This window comes from Balaenoptera physalus, assembly GCF_965194825.1.
Source record: "Balaenoptera physalus genome assembly, chromosome: 15".
Classification (NCBI taxonomy): Eukaryota; Metazoa; Chordata; class Mammalia; order Artiodactyla; family Balaenopteridae; genus Balaenoptera; species Balaenoptera physalus.
This window is the reverse complement of record NC_138894.1, coordinates 9,904,616-9,924,720: the sequence shown is the minus strand read 5'-3', so window position 1 is coordinate 9,924,720 and position 20,105 is coordinate 9,904,616. Positions and strand designations below refer to the sequence as shown.

The 20,105-nt window shown below is 40.1% G+C and overlaps 1 protein-coding gene across 1 annotated transcript in view; it reads left to right on the top strand.

The window, feature by feature from the left end:
* The window catches only part of LOC309644044 (uncharacterized protein C2orf15), a 32,780-nt gene that overhangs the window by 2,487 nt on the left and 10,188 nt on the right, over positions 1-20,105 (top strand). The window contains exon 2 of the mRNA XM_082427388.1: positions 13,316-18,821. Within this exon, the coding sequence (XP_082283514.1) occupies positions 13,386-13,661 (276 nt within the window). The 5' untranslated portion in view covers positions 13,316-13,385 and the 3' untranslated portion in view covers positions 13,662-18,821. The remainder of the gene's footprint in view (positions 1-13,315; positions 18,822-20,105) is intronic.

The following is a 20,105-nucleotide window of genomic DNA, read 5'->3' as shown; positions in this document are numbered from 1 at the left end:
GTATATTTCAAATTCCAACATCCAGCTTGCATCGGTCGTTCAGCAGTAGAATTCTCGCCTGCCAACATCCACACGTGGCTAGTGGCTACTATATTAGGCAGTCCATATAGGATATTTCCATCATTGCAAAAAGTCCTGTTGGACAGACCTGCTTTAGAAGCTTGCTTTTAAGCTTTGTTAGATCCAAAATAGTCTTTATTTAGGGCTAATTTGACCCCATTACGGAGGCAATACCTTTCTGAGGAGTCTATTCAATGTCCAGTATATTAAGAGTTCTTTCTACTCTGACTGGTGAGAACTCTATTCTTGGCCCTGTGTAGGCTCTAAGTACTATTCTGCCTTCTCCTTTTTGGTGTTTTTTTCCCCAGGGCTCAATAGTTTTTTTACATACATACACTGATCAGTATTCAGCCAAAGAATTGTGGGGAATCTTCTGCAGATCTCTGGAGCTCGCTCTCTCACCGCACCTCTCTCCTCTCTCCACAAATTCTAGCCATCTTGGCCTCTGCAAACTCTGAAGTCTGTCTTCTCAGTTCACTGAAGTGACCAGACTCAATCTGGATTCCCCTTCCTTGTGCTGAAGCCTAAAATTTCCAGGCACTGAGCGCTCATAGGACTTAACCTTATCTCCTTTCTCTTAGGGATCACTCTCCTGTACTACCTATTGTCCAGTATCTAAAAACCATTGTTTCATGTGTTTTGTCTGTTTTTAAGATGTTTAAGGCATGAGGATAAATCTGGTCCATGTTACTCCATCCTGGACAGAAGCAGAAGTCAGTTAGCTCCACTAATCATCCCCATCAGAAGTGGTTTGCAATTCAGAAATTGCTTCAGGCTGAGGGAACTGTCAGTGCCTGGGCCCTGAAGCAGAAGAGGGCCCTGAGGCATGTGCTGGAGGAACAGCAATGAGGTCATGGGGCGGGGGCAGAGTGGAGAGGAGAAGAGTTTGGGATGACAGAATGTTACTGGTGTATCTGTTTCCTGTTGCTGCTGTAACAGTTTGGCACAAATGTGGTAGCTTTAAGCAACACCAATTTATTATCTTACAGTCCTGGAGGTTAGAATCCAAAATGGATCTCACGGGGCTAATAGTGAGATGTCAGCAGGGCTGCATTCCTTCTGGAGGTTCTAGGGGAGCATCTGTTTTCTTGCCTTTCCAGCTGCTACAGGCTGCCCGCTTTGCTTATGAGCTTGTGGTCCCCTTCTATCTTCAAAGCCAGCGATGGCCAGTCATCACTCTAACAGTGACATTCCTGTCTGTCCCTCACTTTTTCTTCTTTTTTCTTTTTTTGCTGCACTGAGCGGCTTCTGAGATCTTAGTTCCCCAACCAGGGATCGAACCCAGGCCCTTGGCAGTGAGAGTGCCAAGTCCTAACCACTGGACCGCCAGGGAATTCCCCCCTCCCTCACTTATAAAGACCCTTGTGATTATATTCGTAGCCACCAATTAGCCCAGGGTTATCTCCCCACCTCAAGGTAGGTTGATTGGCAACCTTAATTCCCCCTTGCCATGTAACAGAACATTCACAGGTTGTGGGGATTAGGATGTGGACTTCTTTGGGGACCATTCTTCTGCCTACCACAGCTGGAGACTTGTTAGGTAGAGAATTTGGCTTTACTCTGTGATGGGAAGTAACTAGAGCGTGTTGAGCAGAGGATGGATGTGATCTGGTTTATGTTTTAAAAGGCTCATTCCAGATACAGTTAGAAGAACAAACAGTGGGGAGGCATAGGTAAGGGTAGAAACAGAAACAGGATTCATTGAAGGATTGGATGTGGAATGTGAGGTAGGAATTAAAAATTACTCCATCAGCAATGCACAAGGTTTCCTGCATTCTACTAAATACTCGGTGCTACCCACCTTTTTGCCATTCTGATGGTAGCAAACTTGTATTTCTCTGATTTCTAATAAGTTTGAACATCGCTTTATGCACACATTATCTTTTGAGGATTCTCCAATCTGTGAATTATGTCTCTCTATCCTTTGCCCATTTTTCTAATGGGTTTCCTTTTTCCTTGTTAATTCATAGTTGTTCTTGTTATACTTTAGCTATAAATCCCTTGTCAAATTGGACACCACATCTTCCAGTCCTTTCTCCGTCTTCCGAACTTTGTTTACAGTTTCTTTTTTTTTTTTTTTGAATTTTATTTTATTTATTTTTTTATCCAGCAGGTTCTTATTAGTCATCAATTTTATACACATCAGTGTATACATGTCAATCCCAATCGCCCAATTCATCACACCACCACCACCACCCCCCTGCCGCTTTCCCCCTTGGTGACCATACGTTTGTTCTCTACATCTGTGTCTCAATTTCTGCCCTGCAAACTGGTTCACCTGTACCATTTTTCTAGGTTCCACATATATGAGTTAATATACGATATTTGTTTTTCTCTTTCTGACTTACTTCACTCTGTATGACAGTCTCTAGATCCATCCACATCTCAACAAATAACCCAATTTCGTTCCTTTTTATGGCTGAGTAATATTCCATTGTATATATGTACCACATCTTCTTTATCCATTCATCTGTTGGTGGGCATTTAGGTTGCTTCCATGACCTCGCTACTGTAAATAGTGCTGCAATGAACATTGGGGTGCATGTGTCTTTTTGAATTATGGTTTTCTCTGGGTATATGCCCAGTAGTGGGATTGCTGGATCATATGGTAATTCTATTTTTAGTTTTTTAAGGAACCTCCATACTGTTCTCCATAGTGGCTGTATCGATTTACGTTCCCACCAACAGTGCAAGAGGGTTCCCTTTTCTCCACACCCTCTCCAGCATTTGTTGTTTGTAGATTTTCTGATGATGGCCATTCTGACTGGTGTGAGGTGATACCTCATTGTAGTTTTGATTTGCATTTCTCTAATAATTAGTGATGTTGAGCAGCTTTTCATGTGCTTCTTGGCCATCTGTATGTCCTCTTTGGTGAAATGTCTATTTACGTCTTCTGCCCATTTTTGGATTGGGTTGTTTGTTTTTTTAATATTGAGCTGCATGAGCTATTTATATATTTTGGAGATTAATCCTTTGTCTATTGATTCGTTTGCAAATATTTTCTCCCATTCTGAGGGTTGTCTTTTCATCTTGTTTATGGTTTCCTTTGCTGTGCAAAAGCTTTGAAGTTTCATTAGATCCCATTTGTTTATTTTTGTTTTTATTTCCATTACTCTAGGAGGTGGATCAAAAAAGATCTTGCTGTGATTTATGTCAAAGAGTGTTCTTCTTATATTTTCCTCTAAGAGTTTTATAGTGTCCAGTCTTACATTTACATCTCTAATCCATATTGAGTTTATTTTTGTGTATGGTGTTAGGGAGTGTTCTAATTTCATTCTTTTACATGCAGCTGTCCAGTTTTCCCAGCACCACTTATTGAAGAGACTGTCTTTTCTCCATTGTATATCGTTGCCTCCTTTGTCATGGATTAGTTGAACATAGGTGCAGGGGTTTATCTCTGGGCTTTCTATCCTGTTCCATTGATCTATATTTCTGTTTTTGTGCCAGTACCATATTGTCTTGATTACTGTAGCTTTCTGGTACAGTCTGAAGTCAGGGAGTTTGATTCCTCCAGCTCCGTTTTTTTCCCTCAAGACTGCTTGGGCTATTCGGGGTCTTTTGTGTCTCCATACAAATTTAAAAATTTTTTGTTTTAGTTCCATAAAAAATGCCATTGGTAATTTGATAGGGATTGCATTGAATCTGTAGATTACTTAGGGTAGTATAGTCATTTTCACAATATTGATTCTTCCAATCCAAGAACATGGTATATCTCTCCATCTGTTGGTATCATCTTTAATTCCTTTCATCAGTGTCTTATAGTTTTCTGCATAAAGGTCTTTTGTCTCCTTAGGTAGGTTTATTCCTAGGTATTTTATTCTTTTTGTTGCAGTGGTAAATGGGAGTGTTTCCTTATTTTCTCTTTCAGATTTTTCATCATTAGTGTATAGGAATGCAAGAGATTTCTGTGCATTAATTTTGTATCCTGCATCTTTACCAAATTCATTGATTAGCTCTAGTAGCATCTTTAGGATTCTCTATGTATAGTATCATGTCATCTGCAAACAGTGACAGTTTTACTTCTTCTTTTCCAATTTGTATTCCTCTTATTTCTTTTTCTTCTCTGATTGCCATGGCTAGGACTTCCAAAACTATGTTGAATAACAGTGGTGAGAGTGGACATCCTTGTCTTGTTTCTGATCTTAGAGGAAATGCTTTCAGTTTTTCACCATTGAGAATGATGTTTGCTCTGGGTTTGTTGTATATGTCGTTTATTATGTTGAGGAGGTTCCCTCTATGCCCACTTCATGGAGAGTTTTTATCATAAATGGGTGTTGAATTTTGTCAAAAGCTTTTTCTGCGTCTATTGAGATGATCATATAGTTTTTATTCTTCAATTTGTTAATATGGTGTATCACATTGATTGATTTGCGTATATTGAAGAATCCTTGCATCCCTGGGATAAATCCCACTTGATCATGGTGTATGATCCTTTTAATGCGTTGTTGGATTCTGTTTGCTAGTATTTTGTTAAGGATTTTTGCATCTATATTCATCAGTGATATTGGTCTTTAATTTTCTTTTTTTGTAGTATCTTTGTCTGGTTTTGGTATCAGGGTGACGGTGGCCTCATAGAATGAATTTGGGAATGTTCCTTCCTCCGCAATTTTTGGAAGAGTTTGAGAAGGATAGGTGTTAGCTCTTCTCTAAATGTTTGATAGAATTCACCTGTGAAGCCATCTGGTCCTGGACTTTTGTTTGTTGGAAGATTTTTAATCACAGTTTCAATTTCATTACTTGTGATTGTTCTGTTCATATTTTCTATTTTTTCCTGGTTCAGTCTTGGAAGGTTATACCTTGCTAAGAATTTGTCCATTTCTTCTAGGTTGTCCATTTTATTGGCATAGAGTTGCTTGTAGTAGTCTCTTAGGATGCTTTGTATTTCTCCGGTGTCTGTTGTAACTTCTCCTTTTTCGTTTCTAATTTTATTGATTTGAGTCCTCTCCCTGTTTTTCTTGATGAGTCTGGCTAATGTTTTATCAATTTTGTTTATCTTCTCAAAGAACCAGCTTTTAGTTTTATTGATCTTTGCTATTGTTTTCTTTGTTTCTATTTCATTTATTTCTGCTCTGATCTTTATGATTTCTTTCCTTCTGCTAACTTTGGGTTTTATTTGTTCTTCTTTCTCTAGTTGCTTTAGGTGTAAGGTTAGATTGTTTATTTGAAATTTTTCTAGTTTCTTGAGGTAGGCTTGTATAGCTATAAACTTCCCTCTTAGAACTGCTTTTGCTGCATCCCATAGGTTTTGGATCGTCGTGTTTTCATTGTCATTTGTCTCTAGGTATTTTTTGATTTCCTCTTTGATTTCTTCAGTGATCTCTTGATTATTTAGTAACGTATTGTTTAGCCTCCATGTGTTTGTGTTTTTTTACGTTTTTTTTCATTGTAATACATTTCTAATCTCATAACGTTGTGGTCAGAAAAGATGCTTGATATGATTTCAATTTTCTTAAATTTACTGAGGCTTGATTTGTGACGAAAGATGTGATCTATCCTAGAGAATGTTCCATGCGCACTTGAGAAGAAAGTGTAATCTGCTGTTTTTGGATGGAATGTCCTATAAATATCAACGAAATCTATCTGGTCTATTGTGTCATTTAAAGCTTCTGTTTCCTTATTTATTTTCATTTTAGATGATCTGTCCATTGGTGTATGTGAGGTGTTAAAGTCCCCCACTATTATTGTGTTACTGTCGATTTCCTCTTTTATAGCTGTTAGCAGTTGCCTTATGTATTGAGGTGCTCCTATGTTGGGTGCATATATATTTATAATTGTTCTATCTTCTTCTTGGATTGATCCCTTGGTCGTTATGTGGTGTCCTTCCTTGTCTCTTGTAACAGTCTTTATTTTAAAGTCTATTTTAACTGATATGAGCATTGCTACTCCACCTTTCTTTTGATTTCCATTTGCATGGAATATCTGTTTCCATCCCCTCACTTTCAGTCTGTATGTGTCCCTAGGTCTGAAGTGGGTCTCTTGTAGGCAACATATATATGGGTCTTGTTTTTGTATCCATTCAGCGAACCTGTGTCTTTTGGTTGGAGCATTTAATGCATTCACATTTAAGGTAATTATCGATATGTATGTTCCTATGACCATTTTCTTAATTGTTTTGGGTTTGTTTTTGTAGGTCCTTTTCTTCTCTTTTGTTTCCCACTTAGAGAAGTTCCTTTAGCATTTGTTGTAGAGCTGGTTTGGTGGTGCTGAATTCTCTTAGCTTTTGCTTGTCTGTAAAGCTTTGATTTCTCCATCGAATCTGAATGAGATCCTTGTTGGGTAGAGTAATCTTGGTTGTAGGTTCTTCCCTTTCATCACTTTCAGTATATCATGCCACTTCCTTCTGGCTTGTAGAGTTTCTGCTGAGAAATCAGCTGTTAACCTTATGGGAGTTCCCTTGTATGTTATTTGTCGTTTTTCCCTCACTGGTTTCAATAATTTTTCTTCGTCTTTAATTTTTGCCAATTTGATTACTATGTGTCTCGGCATGTTTCTCCTTGGGATTTTCCTGTATGGGACTCTCTGCGCTTCCTGGACTTAGGTGGCTATTTCCTATCCCATGTTAGGGAAGTTTTCGACTATAATCTCTTCAAATATTTTCTCGGGTCCTTTCTCTCTCTCTTCTCCTTCTGGGACCCCTATAATGCGAATGTTGTTGTGTTTAGTGTTTTCCCAGGGGTCTCTTAGGCTGTCTTCATTTCTTTTCATTCTTTTTTCTTTATTCTGTTCCGCAGCAGTGAATTCCACCATTCTGTCTTCCAGGTCACTTATCAGTTCTGCCTCAGTTATTCTGCTATTGATTCCTTCTAGTGTATTTTTCATTTCAGTTATTGTATTGTTCATCTCTGTTTGTTTGTTCTTAATTCTTCTAGGTGTTTGTTCTTTAATCCTTCTACGTCTTTGTTAAACATTTCTTGCATCTTCTCGATCTTTGCCTCCAGTCTTATTCCAAGGTCCTGGATCATCTTCACTATCATTATTCTGAATTCTTTTTCAGGAAGGTTGCCTATCTCCACTTCATTTAGTTGTTTTTCTAGGGTTTTATCTTGTTCCTTCATCTGGTACATAGCCCTCTGCCTTTTCATCTTGTCTCTCTTTCTGTGAAGGTGGTTTTTGTTCCACAGCCTTCAGGATTGTAGTTCTTCTTGCTTCTGCTGTCTGCCCTCTGGTGGATGAGGCTGTCGAAGCGGCTTGTGTAAGTTTCCTGATGGGAGGGACCGGTGGTGGGTAGAGCTGACTGTTGCTCTGGTGGGCAGAGCTCAGTAAAAGTTTAATCCACTTGACTGCTGATGGGTGGGGCTGGGTTCCCTCCCTGTTGGTTGTTTGGCCTGAGGCAACCCAACACTGGAGCCTACCTGAGCTCCTTGGTGGGGCTAATGACAGACTCTGGAAGGGCTCACGCCAAGGAGTACTTCCCAGAACTTCTGCTGCCAGTGTCCTTGTCCTCCCGGTGAGACACAGCCACCTCTCGCCTCTTCAGGAGACCCTCCAACACTAGCAGGTAGGTCTGGTTCAGTCTCCCCTGGGGTCACTGCTCCTTCCCCTGGGTCCCAGTGTGCACACTACTTTGTGTGTGCCCTCCAAGAGTGGAGTCTCTGTTTCCCCCAGTCCTGTCAAAGTCCTGCAATGAAATCCCACTAGCCTTCAAAGTCTGATTCTCTAGGAATTCCTCCTCCCGTTGCCGGACCCCCATGTTGGGAAGCGTGATGTGGGGCTCAGAACCTTCACTCCAGTGGGTGGACTTCTGTGGGTGTTCTCCAGTTTGTGAGTCACCCACCCAGCAGTTATGGGATTTGATTTTATTGTGATTGTGCCCCTTCTACCGTCTCATTGTGGCTTCTCCTTTGTCTTTGGATGTGGGGCATCTTTTTTGGTGAGTTCCAGTGTCTTTCTGTTGATGATTGTTCAGCAGTTAGTTGTGATTCTGGTGTTCTCGCAAGAGGGAGTGAGAGCACGTCCTTCTACTCCGCCATCTTGGTTCAGGGCCTCCTGTTTACAGTTTCTTTATTGAACAGAAGTTCTTAATTGTGAGTGGTCAGATCCATATGTTTTCTTACTTATTGTTTAAACTTTCTAGTTCTTATTCTAGAAATCCTTCTCCACCCTATGGTGACAAATACATTGTCTTACATTTTAAAAACTGCATTTATGGTTCTACCATTCACATTTAGGTCTTTACTTCATTAGGAGTCCACTTTGGTATATGAGGTAGGGATCTTGCTTTGTTTTTGTCCACATAGTGAGCCAGCATTCACAGTACTATCATACTAAACTTAGTCTCTTCTATCCCCTTTGCTGTATGATGCCACCTTTATCATATGTGAAGCTCCTGCACATACCTATATCCATGCTGGAGCTCTGTCATGTTTTATTAGTCATTTATTTGTTCCTGCACCTGTACTACACTGTTTTTGTTACTTTGACTTTGTAGCATATCTTAAAATCTGGTAAGGCAAGTCTCTGTGCTTTTTGTGTGTGTATGTCCAAATTTATTTAGCTCTTTATAGATCTTTATTCTTCTATATGCATACAAGATTTCTTTTCAATGGCAACCAAAATACTAGGTCAGAGATGCCCCCAATAGACTTCTTCTCCCTTCCTGTCCTCAAGATCCCAGAGAAGTTAAGGTGAGACTCATAGGGCCAAATCTAACCTATTGCATTTCATTCCTTCTCAGTCCCTCTGTTAGAGTGAAGTTTAATGTGCCAGTTGGTAATTATATATATTACCATTATTTTACCCTCTGTCAATTTCAAATGTGGTATGTTTTATAGTTTTGTTAGTATTTTCTTTTTAATTTTTTTTTTTTAATTTGGTTGCACCAGGTCTTAGTTGTGGCAGGCAGGCTCCTTAGTTGTGGCACATGGGCTCCTTAGTTGTGGCATGTGAACTGTTAGTTGCAGCATGCATATGGGATCTAGTTCCCTGACCAGGGATTGAACCCGGGCCCCCTGCATTGGGAGCGTGGAGTCTTAACCATTGCACCACCAGGGAAGTCCCTTTAATTTTTTTTTAACTTTGTATTTTGAAAAAGTTTTAAACATATAGAAGTTTAGCAAAAATAATACACTGAACAATTTTTTATCCTTTCCCACCTAGAGTCATTAATGTTTTGCATATGTTACTTTCTCTCTGTATCTATCTCTCGCTAGATAATTTGAAAGCAAGTTGTAGATATGATCCTTTACCCCTTTGTCAGCATGTTATCTCCTGAGACCAAGGACATTCACTAATATAACCACAATACAATTATCCCAATCAGGGGATTTAACAGTGATGCAACATTATTATCTAATAAACCATCCACATTCAAATTGTCCAGTTGTCCAAGAAGTGGCCTTTGTAGTACATTTCCTCCACGTTCCAGCCCACCCTACCTCCCAATTCAGGATCATTGACTACATTTGGAAATCATGTCTCTTTAGTATCCTTTAATCTGGAGCAGTTCCTCAACTTCTCTTTGTCTTTCATACATTGACATTTTTGAGTACAGGTTATTTATTTTATATAATGTCTCTCAATTTGGGTTTATCTGGTTGTTTCCTCATGATTAGATTCAACTTATGCATTTTTGAGAGGAGTGTTTCCCTTTTAAGTAATCAAAGAGGAGGAACCAAAGAACAGAATAAACTCACTTTTACTCATTTGAAGGTAGTATTGGATATTCACTTGATGAGAAAAAAATTCATCTTCAATTTCCAAATCTAAGAAACAGGTATTTGTTATACTAACAATATTTGAGTAACTACTATGTTTAGGATACTACAGTAGACCCTGGACTCTGTTCTGTTACAGATTAAACACTGATATTCAATCACGAATATGGATAAACAAGGTTTCAAGATGATATCTTTAGAAATCTTCTGTCAGTAAATGATTAGGGCTTGATGGGGATGGAATTGTAAACTCATAAAAGATAACTCCAGTACCTAAATATTAAAGAAATACATTCTAAAAGATGGGTAAGTGCTTTCATTCACAGCTGTGGAGTGGGTTCCAGATCTCAAGTTGCTGCTAGAGCTTCTTCAGTAGATCACTGTTCTCTAACAAGCTCTGGTCCCTTCTGCCATTCTGGTCAACTCTGCTTACCAAATTCCTGACCATCTTTCAAAGCCCAACCCTGACATAGGCCCCCTCCTTTCACAACCTTTCCAAGCCCCTCCCTCCATGTTGCATGCTCATCTCTCTAAGCAGATTGGGCATTGGTAATAAAAAGTACTGTATCTTTATTGGACATCTTTTTTTTTCTTTAGTTTTTTTGTATTGTGGTAAAATACATGTAACATAAAATGTAGCATCTTAGCCATTCTTAGGTGTATAGTTCAGTGTATTAAATATATTCATAATGTTGTGCTGTCATCACCACCATTTATCTCCAGAACTCTTTTCATCTTGTAAAACTGAAAGTCTATACCCCTTAAACAACAGCTCCCCATGGCAACCACCATTCTACTTTCTGTCTCTATGATTTTGACTTCTAGGTACCTCATGTAAGTAGAGTCATACAGGATTTGTCTTTATGAGTTATTTCACTTAGCATAATGTGCTCAAGGTTCATCACGTTTTAGCATATTGCAGAATTTCCTCCTTTTTAATGCTGAATATTTCATCATATTTATATACCACATTTTGCTTACCTATGATCCATCGAGGGACACTTGAGTTGCTTCCACATTTTAGCTATTGTGAATAATAGCTTATGTTATTTGTACATGAGTGTACAAATATGTCTTCAAGACCCAGAAGTTGGTTTGCTGGATTGTATGGTAATTCTATTTTTAATTATTTGAGGATCTGCCACACTGTTTTCCACAGCAGCTGTACCATTGAACATTCCCACCAATAGTGCATAACGGTTTGAATTTCGGGCTTCCCTGGTGGCGTAGTTGTTAAGAATCCGCCTGCCAGTGCAGGGGACACGGGTTCGAGCCCTGGTCTGGGAAGATCCCACATGCCGCAGAGCAACTAAGCCCGTGCTCCACAACTCCTGAGCCTCTGCTCTAGAGCCCACGAGCCACAACTACTGAAGCCCACGTGCCACAACTACTTAAGGCTGCGTGCCTAGAGCCCATGCTCTGCAACAAGAGAAGCCACCACAGTGAGAAGCCCACGCACCACAACAAAGAGTAGCCCCCACTCGCCGCAACTAGAGAAAGCCCACGTGCAGCAACAAAGACCCAATGCAGCCAAAAATAATTAATTTTTTTAAAAAAATGGTTTGAATTTCTCCACATCTTCAACAACACTTGTTATTTTCTGTTTGTTTTTTTTTTTAATAGTAGCTATCCTAATGGTTGTGAGGCCGTATCTAATTGGTAGCTGTGATCTGAATTTCCCTAATTATTAGTGATGGTGAGCATTTTTTTCATGTAATTGTTGGCCATTCATATATCTTCTCTGGAGAAATGGCTGTTCAAGTCCTTTGCCAAATTTTGAATTGGATTATTTTGTTGTTGTTGAGTTTCAGTTCTCTGTATATTCTGGGTATTAGTCCCTTATCATATATATGGTTTGCAAATATTTTCTCCTTCTGTGGGTTGCCTTTATACTCTCAAGTGTCTATTAATGCACAAAATTTATATATTCTCATAAGTTCCAACTTGCCTATTTTTTCTTTTGTTGCCTCTGCCTTTGGTGGCGTATTCAAATCATTGCAAATCCATCAGGAAGCTTTTGCCTTATGTTTTCTTTTAAAAGTTAGAGCTTTAGGTCTTACATTTAGGTCTTTGATCCATCTTGCATTAGTTTTTGTATATGGTATTAGGTAAGGGTCCAACTTCATTCTTCTGCATGTGGATATCCAGTTTTCCCAGCACATTTTGTTGAAAAGGCTGCCCTTTCCCCCACTGAATGGTCGGAGCAGTCATAGGTCTATTCAGATTTTCGTTTCTTATTGACTTAGTCTTGGTAGGTTTTGTGTTTCTAGAAATTTGTCCATTCAGCTAGGATATCCAATTTGTTGGCATACAGTTGTTCATAGCGCTCTCTTGTAATACTTTTTATTTCTGTAGAATCAGTAGTAATGTCCCCTTTCATTTCTGATTTAGTAATTTGAGTTTTCTTAGTCCATCGAGGTAAAGTTTGTCAATTTTGTTGCTCTTTTCAAAAACTACTTTTGGTTTAATTGATTATACGCTATTGTTTTTCTGTTCTCTACTCCATTTATCTCTGCTCTAGTCTTTATTGTTTCCTTCCTTCTGCTAGTAATGGGTTTAGTTTCTTCTTCTTTTTCTAGTTCATTAAGCTGTAAAGTTTGTTGATTTGAGATCTTTCTTGTTTTTTTAATGCAAGTATTTATAACTATAAATTCCCCCCTTAGTACTGATTTTGCTTCATCCCATAAGTTTGATATGTTGTGTTTTTGTTTATCTTCATCTCTAAGTATTTTTTAAAATTTCCCTTGTGATTTCTTTGATCCATTGGTTGTTTAAGCGTATACTGTTTAATTTCCACAAATATGTGAATTTTCCTGTTTTACTTCTGTTGTTGATTTCTGACTTCATCCCATTGTGGTCAGAGAAGATACTTTGTATGATATCCATACTTTGTATGATATCCATCTTTTTAAATCTACTGAGACTTAGTTTGTGGCCTAACATATGGTCTATCCTGGAAAATGTCCCCTTGAGAAGAATATGTATCCTGTTGTTGTTGGGTGGAGTGTTCTGTATGTGTTTGTTAGCTCTAGTCAGTTTATTGTGTTGTTTAAATCCTTTTTTTCCTTGCTTGTGTCCTGTCTGGTTGTTCTCTCCATTATTGAGAGTTGAGTTTTGAAATCTCCAACTATTATTGTAGAACTGTCTATTTCTCCCTTCATTTCTGTCAGTTTTTCCTTCATTATTTTGATAGTGTATTATTAGGTGTGTAAATGTTTACAGTTGTTTGGGCAGCTTTTTTTTTCTTTTCAGAACACCTAGCAGAGTGTTTGGCCTTCAGTAATTATTTCTTTAATCCATTAATAATAAATTAAAAGTTTTTGATAATAAGAATGATAGACAGGACTAAGTAGAGAAGTTCTATTATTTTCTGCCAGGTGATGAAACGTAACATCTAGTAAATTCGTTTTAAAAAAAAGACTTTCGGAGGATCTGTAGAACCTGCAAACCCTTCCACAAAGAAAATGTAAACACTGAGAGGTGGAAGGCGATTTTACTTTATATTTTTGGCATCATCACCATGAAATTTCATTAAAACAAACATTGCCGTGAAGTTAGTTGAAATTCCCACTGTATTCACTTGTAACAATTTTTTCCCCAAGCAATCAAGTTGAAGAAACATCTCCACTACTTAAAGAGGGACCTGCAAACTATTTTTATTTAGCTGTCCCAATGGGATTTTCTCTTAGTAAATCTGCTACTCAGGTATCTGCTCTGCGTATGGATTCAAAAGTGGATGATCACTTAATGCAAGGGACTGAGAAAAGCAAACTGGAACCAGTGACTCAGTTATTTCAAAACACCAAGAAAATAAGATTAGAAGACACAAACCAAGAAAACTTTACAAGGAGCAAAGATACTGGCACAGGATCTCTTTCGGAGAAAGCCTTGGGTTCAGTGGTGTATGTTAAAGAAAGTGATGGAATAGAAATGATAGACGTGGAATGAAGTTATTTGTGTATGTTACCAAAGAAACCAAAAATTGCTTTTGACTAAGAGGGCCTGTTGAATGAGAACTTAACCTTATTATGAAAACCTAACAAAATGAAGGAAGACGATTGCTTATTTTTCACTATTTATGAATCACTGTAGATTGCACTTTTTGATGATACATATTCAGAAAAGTTGCTTTAGAGAGAAGAAGCTTTCCAAAATTCAAAGAAGATTTCTCTGGTATTACATTCTGTCCTTGTCAAAAAATCAGAGTTTTTGTGTAACAGTATTTAAATGGCACCAAAACATTTTAATTATAATGTATTTCTCTAACAAATGATCAAAAACCCAAACACTGCCCAAACAATTTGACATCAGTATTTCACATGATTTCTGGTGTACTGATTTTGTGTGTTGAAATTCCAGTTAGCGATTTTGCTTCAGAATACTTTATCTTCTTGCATTTTTGCATGTCTGTTCTGTTAAAGATCACTGGCAGCTAAACTCAAAGACCAGTAAGTTACGTACCTTGAGAAGCATTTCACATTTCAAATCATCCTTTTAAAACTTTTTTTTCACCCACGTGGAATTCATTTCAGAGTTCACAAAATAGTTTTTTCTAAGTGTAATAATTTATCTTGCAGATGTTACCATTTTATACCACCAATATTTAAGAAAACAATCTAGTTGTTAAAAAAAATTCTTGTTTTGTATATATCAGTTTGCAATTCTTATTAAAACATCTAGTAGTTTGAAACAGCAGTATTGTCCCAAGTAATGTAAGCTGAAGTTAAAAACCATTTGTGTCTGGACATATAATGACTTATAAATATTTCTATTATGTATGTTTTGAACATTTTCCTGTACTTTAATATTTACTGGTGATCTCTAATGCTCAATTGAGTAATCTCCTTAATATTCATAAAGGAAAAAGGCATATTCAAAGAGGAAAAGGCATCTTCTTTTAGGAGAAGAAATATTTTGTAAATCAGAAAAAAACCAAACAGATGTCATGTATTTGTAGAGTTAAAAAAAGAAAAAACAACATTGAATGGGATGTAAGCCACTAAGGTAATGCTCTTTATCATTTATAGAACATAATTCTTTGGGAGAGAAAAAATACACAAATCATTCATTTGTTCACCTAGCCTGGCACTGTGCTTGGTGCTCAGGATACAGTGGTGAATAAATTACCACTACCTTCATAGTGCTTACTGTCTGTCTACCAGGGAAGGTAGAACATCAGACAGTAATTATATAAGATACAAATTGTGATGTGCCATGAAGAAAAAGTTAAATTTCAGAGAGACAGAAGAGGAGACATAACACATAAACTTGACTTTTAATTGTGGGAACTAGGAAGGCTTCTCTGAGGACGTGACATGTATAGCTTTTGCAGGGACATGGTTGTCCAAGTGAGGTGATGGTGATGGTCGAGGTATATCGAGAAGGGGACAGAGTCCAGGTGAAGTTTGGCAGGACAGACTGATGGTCTTAAAGTGGGAAATGAGGAAAAAGAAAGGGTTTCTAGTAAAAAAAAAAAAAAACAGAAACAAAAAAGCTAGATGCATGGAGGTTCCCTGGGGGAAAGAGCTCGGGAGCATGGGTTTTGGGCATACCTGTTTGTAAGGCAGACAGTTCTATGTATGGAATGAAAAAATACGAATTTTGAAGTTGTATACAGAAATGGTATCTAAAGCTAGGGGAATGAAAGAGGTTGCTTATGGTGAATGTATAGTGTGAGATAAAGCAACTACAACATTTAGGAGCTGGTCAGCGCAGGGGGAGCTGGCTAAGGGGACTGAAGAGTTGGCAGAGTTGGTGGAAAACCAAGACAGGATAATGTCAAGATTGCCCACAAAAGTCTTTAAGGTGGAGGCAGTCAACTGAAAGGGTAGATGAGGACTTGAAAGGTCCACTGGATCTAGCAACATGAATGGCACCAGTGACCTTAGCAAAACCACTTTTTTCTTTAATAGGGACTTGGCTCAAATATTTACAGACTGGTTTTTCACCTCCATGAATGTCCAACAGGACATTTGATAGTGTGTTGGACGCTGAATTTGGGATGTCCTTCATTGTATGTGATGCCCCATGCATTGCAGGATGTCAAATGTCGTAGCACAATCCAGTCATTGAGATGATAACAAATGCAAACATTAGTTACTCTGATTGAGAACTATTGCTGCTAAGACATCAGAGAATTGGAATCCCCAAATCCAAGCCAAGCCATAGTTTTAGCAGCACACCTGGGAATGGAAATCCACAAAGACTTCCTGGAAGGGGTGGAATGGAAAAAGTTTAATCAGGACAACAGCCTCACTTAGGTGTTTATTTGTTTTATGGAAGAATTCTACAAGCAGAATCCTAAAGTGAACATTCTTCAGAGTTCTACTATTGTTTCTGATGAGAAACTTCCCATATAAAAATAATATAGTTCAGGAGAAATAAGGATGTTAGGAGACCTTAGATTCAACATACCTATAAAATAAGACCTATAATACATGCATTGGTATTGCATCTAATGGTGTTGTCATTGATGCCAGTAATAATAGTTATCATTTACTGAGCTGGTGTGTAACTGGCTTAGTTGAGATTCCCTGGAAGCTGCTCGAGACAAGGACCCAGATGCACATGATTCTTGAGAGTGTGCTCTTTAAGGTAAGCCTGTAAGGGAGTCAGGGAAGCGAAGGAATCAACGAAGAATGAGCACTCAGACAAATTCATGGCCTGACTCACAAGGTGCTCTGGAGGGATCATACTGCAGAGTTGTCCCACTGTCCCACTTTGAGGCAGGGGTGGGACTCTTGTAGCCCTAGGCCAGTCAGGCATTGGTTGCCACCTCCAAGCCAACGTGGGGAGGCTGGTGGGCAGGGAGGCAGGGTGAATCACTCTGGTGTGCCTGTGCCTGCTAGCTCCTTCATTCACACCAGCTGGAGAATGGATGATGAATTAAGGGTAAAGGGGACCAGGGTGGGGTGCTCACAGTCTTTACTACAATGCCGGACACCTAACATATATTATTTTCCTTTTATTTTGAAACAACCTCAAATTTACAGCAAAGTTGCAAGCATGGTACAAAGGCCTTTCCCTCTCCTCCCAACCATTTGAGAGTTAAGTAGCTGACCTAATTCTCCATCATCCCTGAACACTTTTTTAATGATTTAAAGAATTTTATTATTTTTTTAGATAAATTTTTAAAATTGAGATATAATTGACATATGACATTACATTAGTTCCAGGTGTGCAACATAATGATTTCATATATATTGCAAAATGATCACTGTAAGAAGTTAACATCTATCAACACATAGTTATTTTTCTTCCTTGTGATGAGAACTTTTAAGATATATTCACTTAGCAACTTTCAAGTATACAGTACAGTATTTTTATAGTCACCATGCTGTACATTTACATCTCCAGAACTTATAACTGGAAGTTTGTACATTTTGATCATCTTCACCCATTTTGCTCACCCTGCCAAAAGCCCTTTTGATGGAATAACAGGACAGAATCCATGTTGGAGTAGGTTGGAAAACGAATGGGAAGTGAGGAAGTGGATACTGGATGTGTAGCAACTCCACAAAGAAGCTCAACTCTGAAGGGGAGTAGACAGGATGAGAGATGGAAGATGAGATGGAGGTCGTGTTTGAGTGTCAGCAGAAGGATCCAGTGGAGAAGCTGAAGAAGTAGGAGAGGGGTTAAGGATAACCACAGGATGGAAGTCTAGGAGCAGGGAGGACAGATCCATTCTTGAAAAACACTTCGCTAGGAAATTAGGGGGGAAAAAAATTGTACCACCTCAGATTCCAGAGAAATGGAATTTAGAAAGATGTGATATAAGCAAAGGGCAACAGAATTGCGTGGCTCTTTTTAATGATAACTTGGAAAACTCCTACTGGGACTAACTCTGCACAGAATCCATTCCCACCTGCATAATCCAAGAAAGACTAATTACTCAGAGTGACTTCAATCAAGAGGGTAATAGTAAATAAATAAGGAGCCACTGTGTCTTTATTGTAGCTTTATATGGAGCCCGGGTCATGGTATCGGCATCACCCAATTGTGAACACTGGATGCTTCTTACTCCAAGATGCAAGTCCTGATGGTTTCTATTCTAAGCCAAAGGAGAGATTGATTTCTGTCGAAGACTGAAAAAGATGACCACAAATTCTTTGGGCTCCTCTCATCAAGAGGTGGGGTCCATTTCTCCACCCCTTGACTCTGGGCTGCCTTTGCTGGTGCTTTGGACAACAGAATGTGGCCAAAGTGCTCCTTCCAAGGCTAGCCCTGAACGGAGGTGCCCCAGCAGCCAGCCAGCACCAGCCGCCAAGGGCGTGAATAAGGCCGTCCTGGACCTCCCCGCTCAGCCAACCTGTGCTGAATGAAGGAAGCCACGTGAGCAAGCCTTGACCATATAAATGTTAGAATAAATCGTTGTGTTAAGCCACTGGCGTTTGAGGCCGTTTGTTACGCCGCTATAGTTACCTGGAACTTTGCCTGCCGGGGGAATTTCCCATCTGGCTAAGCCACAAGGATTTTCTTGCCAGCTGCACCGAGGGACACCCCAAGTGGTAACGTTCATTGCCCTCAGTGTGTTTGTTCTCCAACCCACTCCTTCCTACCTGTTACCATCTCTGTATTGGGAATACCAGCGTTTATTCCTTTAAGTGCCATTTATCTTTTAAAACCGATTTTAGTTTCGTCCCCTTCCAAGTGGAGTTGCCTGCCCTTTGGACTATCAGACGTGCAAAGCCCCGCGCAATGCCTGGATGTTCAGTAAAGAACATCCGACCCGACTGCTCTGGGTACCAGGCGGGCTCCCCTCCAGACTGACTCAACCCCGCTCCTACCAGTTCCCCGCTAACGCTCTGGGCTGTCACGCGGGGAACCTCCATTTGCCCTGGAGCTCTAGGCCTTTCGATACTGTTGATACTATTATTCGAACGTGGGCAGCGTCCCTGCCTCTCCTCTGGTTCGGCACCGGCTCGGCCGGTCGTAAGGACCCTCCGCACCCCCCCGGCCCCGCCCCCACGCAGCGCTTCCGGTGCCCCGCCCCCCGCGGGCCGGGGCGGCGGGCGGGGCGGCAGCGTGCGCAGGCGGACGGGCTTCTGGGTCGCACGCGTCCTTACCCCACGGGACCGCGCGCGGCTTGGCCGCGACCGGAAGCCTCAGGTGCGTGAAACCGGAGGCGGGGCGGGGCGGGGCAGGCGGCGTGGGCCCCGAGGACAGGCAGCTGGCGGGGACCTGAGACCCTGGGGCGGGGCGCATGGCTGGCGCTGCAGGCCCTGAAGTGTCCGGTCAGCGCTTGGGAAGACCTAGCTCCATGGTTAGAAACGGATTATCCGCAACACAGGAGGGTCAAAAAACTAGACACGTTGGGTGCCAGCCCTGTGCGCGCCCACCGAGAACCAAAAAGGCGAAGTCAAACAGGCACACGGCCGTCCTGAGACTGGATAAGTTATGTACCAAGAGGTGGCAAGATGGCAAGATAAAACTTGGGGAGGATTTTTTGAAGGAGCTGGGCCTGCCTAGGAGGGTAGGTGGGATCCTGTTATTTTTGCTTTCTGTTCGATGATGGAGAAGCAGGTTTGGTAAATTCAAAGTGGTGGTAGCTAAGTGTCCCCCCCCAGAACATGGAAATATGATCGTCCTCTGATTAAAAAACGATAAAAATTAATAATTTAAAGGTAAGAGTAGAGATATGCTAAGTTAAAGAGACAAAATTTTATCCGGCCTTCAGGACTTGACAGTATCCTGACAACTAAAAAAAGACTGTACATCATGCAGCTGGAGGTCTGATCTGTTTTTGAAGCATGGAGTAAAAGAGAGGTGCGCCTGACCGGATGAATCCAGGCCTCCTCTGGGAGAGACAGGGTGTCCTGGCGTTAACAGCGGGATCTCTCCAGAGCCCAGGAGCTGAGAGGTGATTTCCTCAAGGCTCATTCCACCAGACATTGAAGTCGTATAACTCCATCCTTTTGTCCGGATTCTGTATTCACCAAGCAAACTTATGATAAGAGAGAGTAGTTGGACAGGCCGATCTGAATATCCGGTTGATAGCCTATAGTTCTCTTTGTAAATTAATAAATTGGCATTCAGGTTTTCTCAGACATCCCTGTGTTCCCACTTTTTCTCACTCTTTGTGTGATTCTTTCTTGTCCTACGAGGCTCAGTGGAAATGTTACATCCTCACAGGGTCCTATTTGTTTATATGTTCAGGTGCCTAGAACAGTTTCTGGCACATAGTAGGCACTCAGCCTAACTCCCTCGACTTTCAGTCTGCTTTTCTTTCTTTTTTTTTTAATTGGAGTATAGTTGCTTTACACTGTTGTGTTAGTCTGTGCTGTACAGAAAAGTGAATCAGCTATACGTATACATATATCCCCTCTTTTTTGAATTTCCTTCCCATTTAGGTCACCAAAGAGCACTGAGTAGAGTCCCCTGTGCTATACAGTC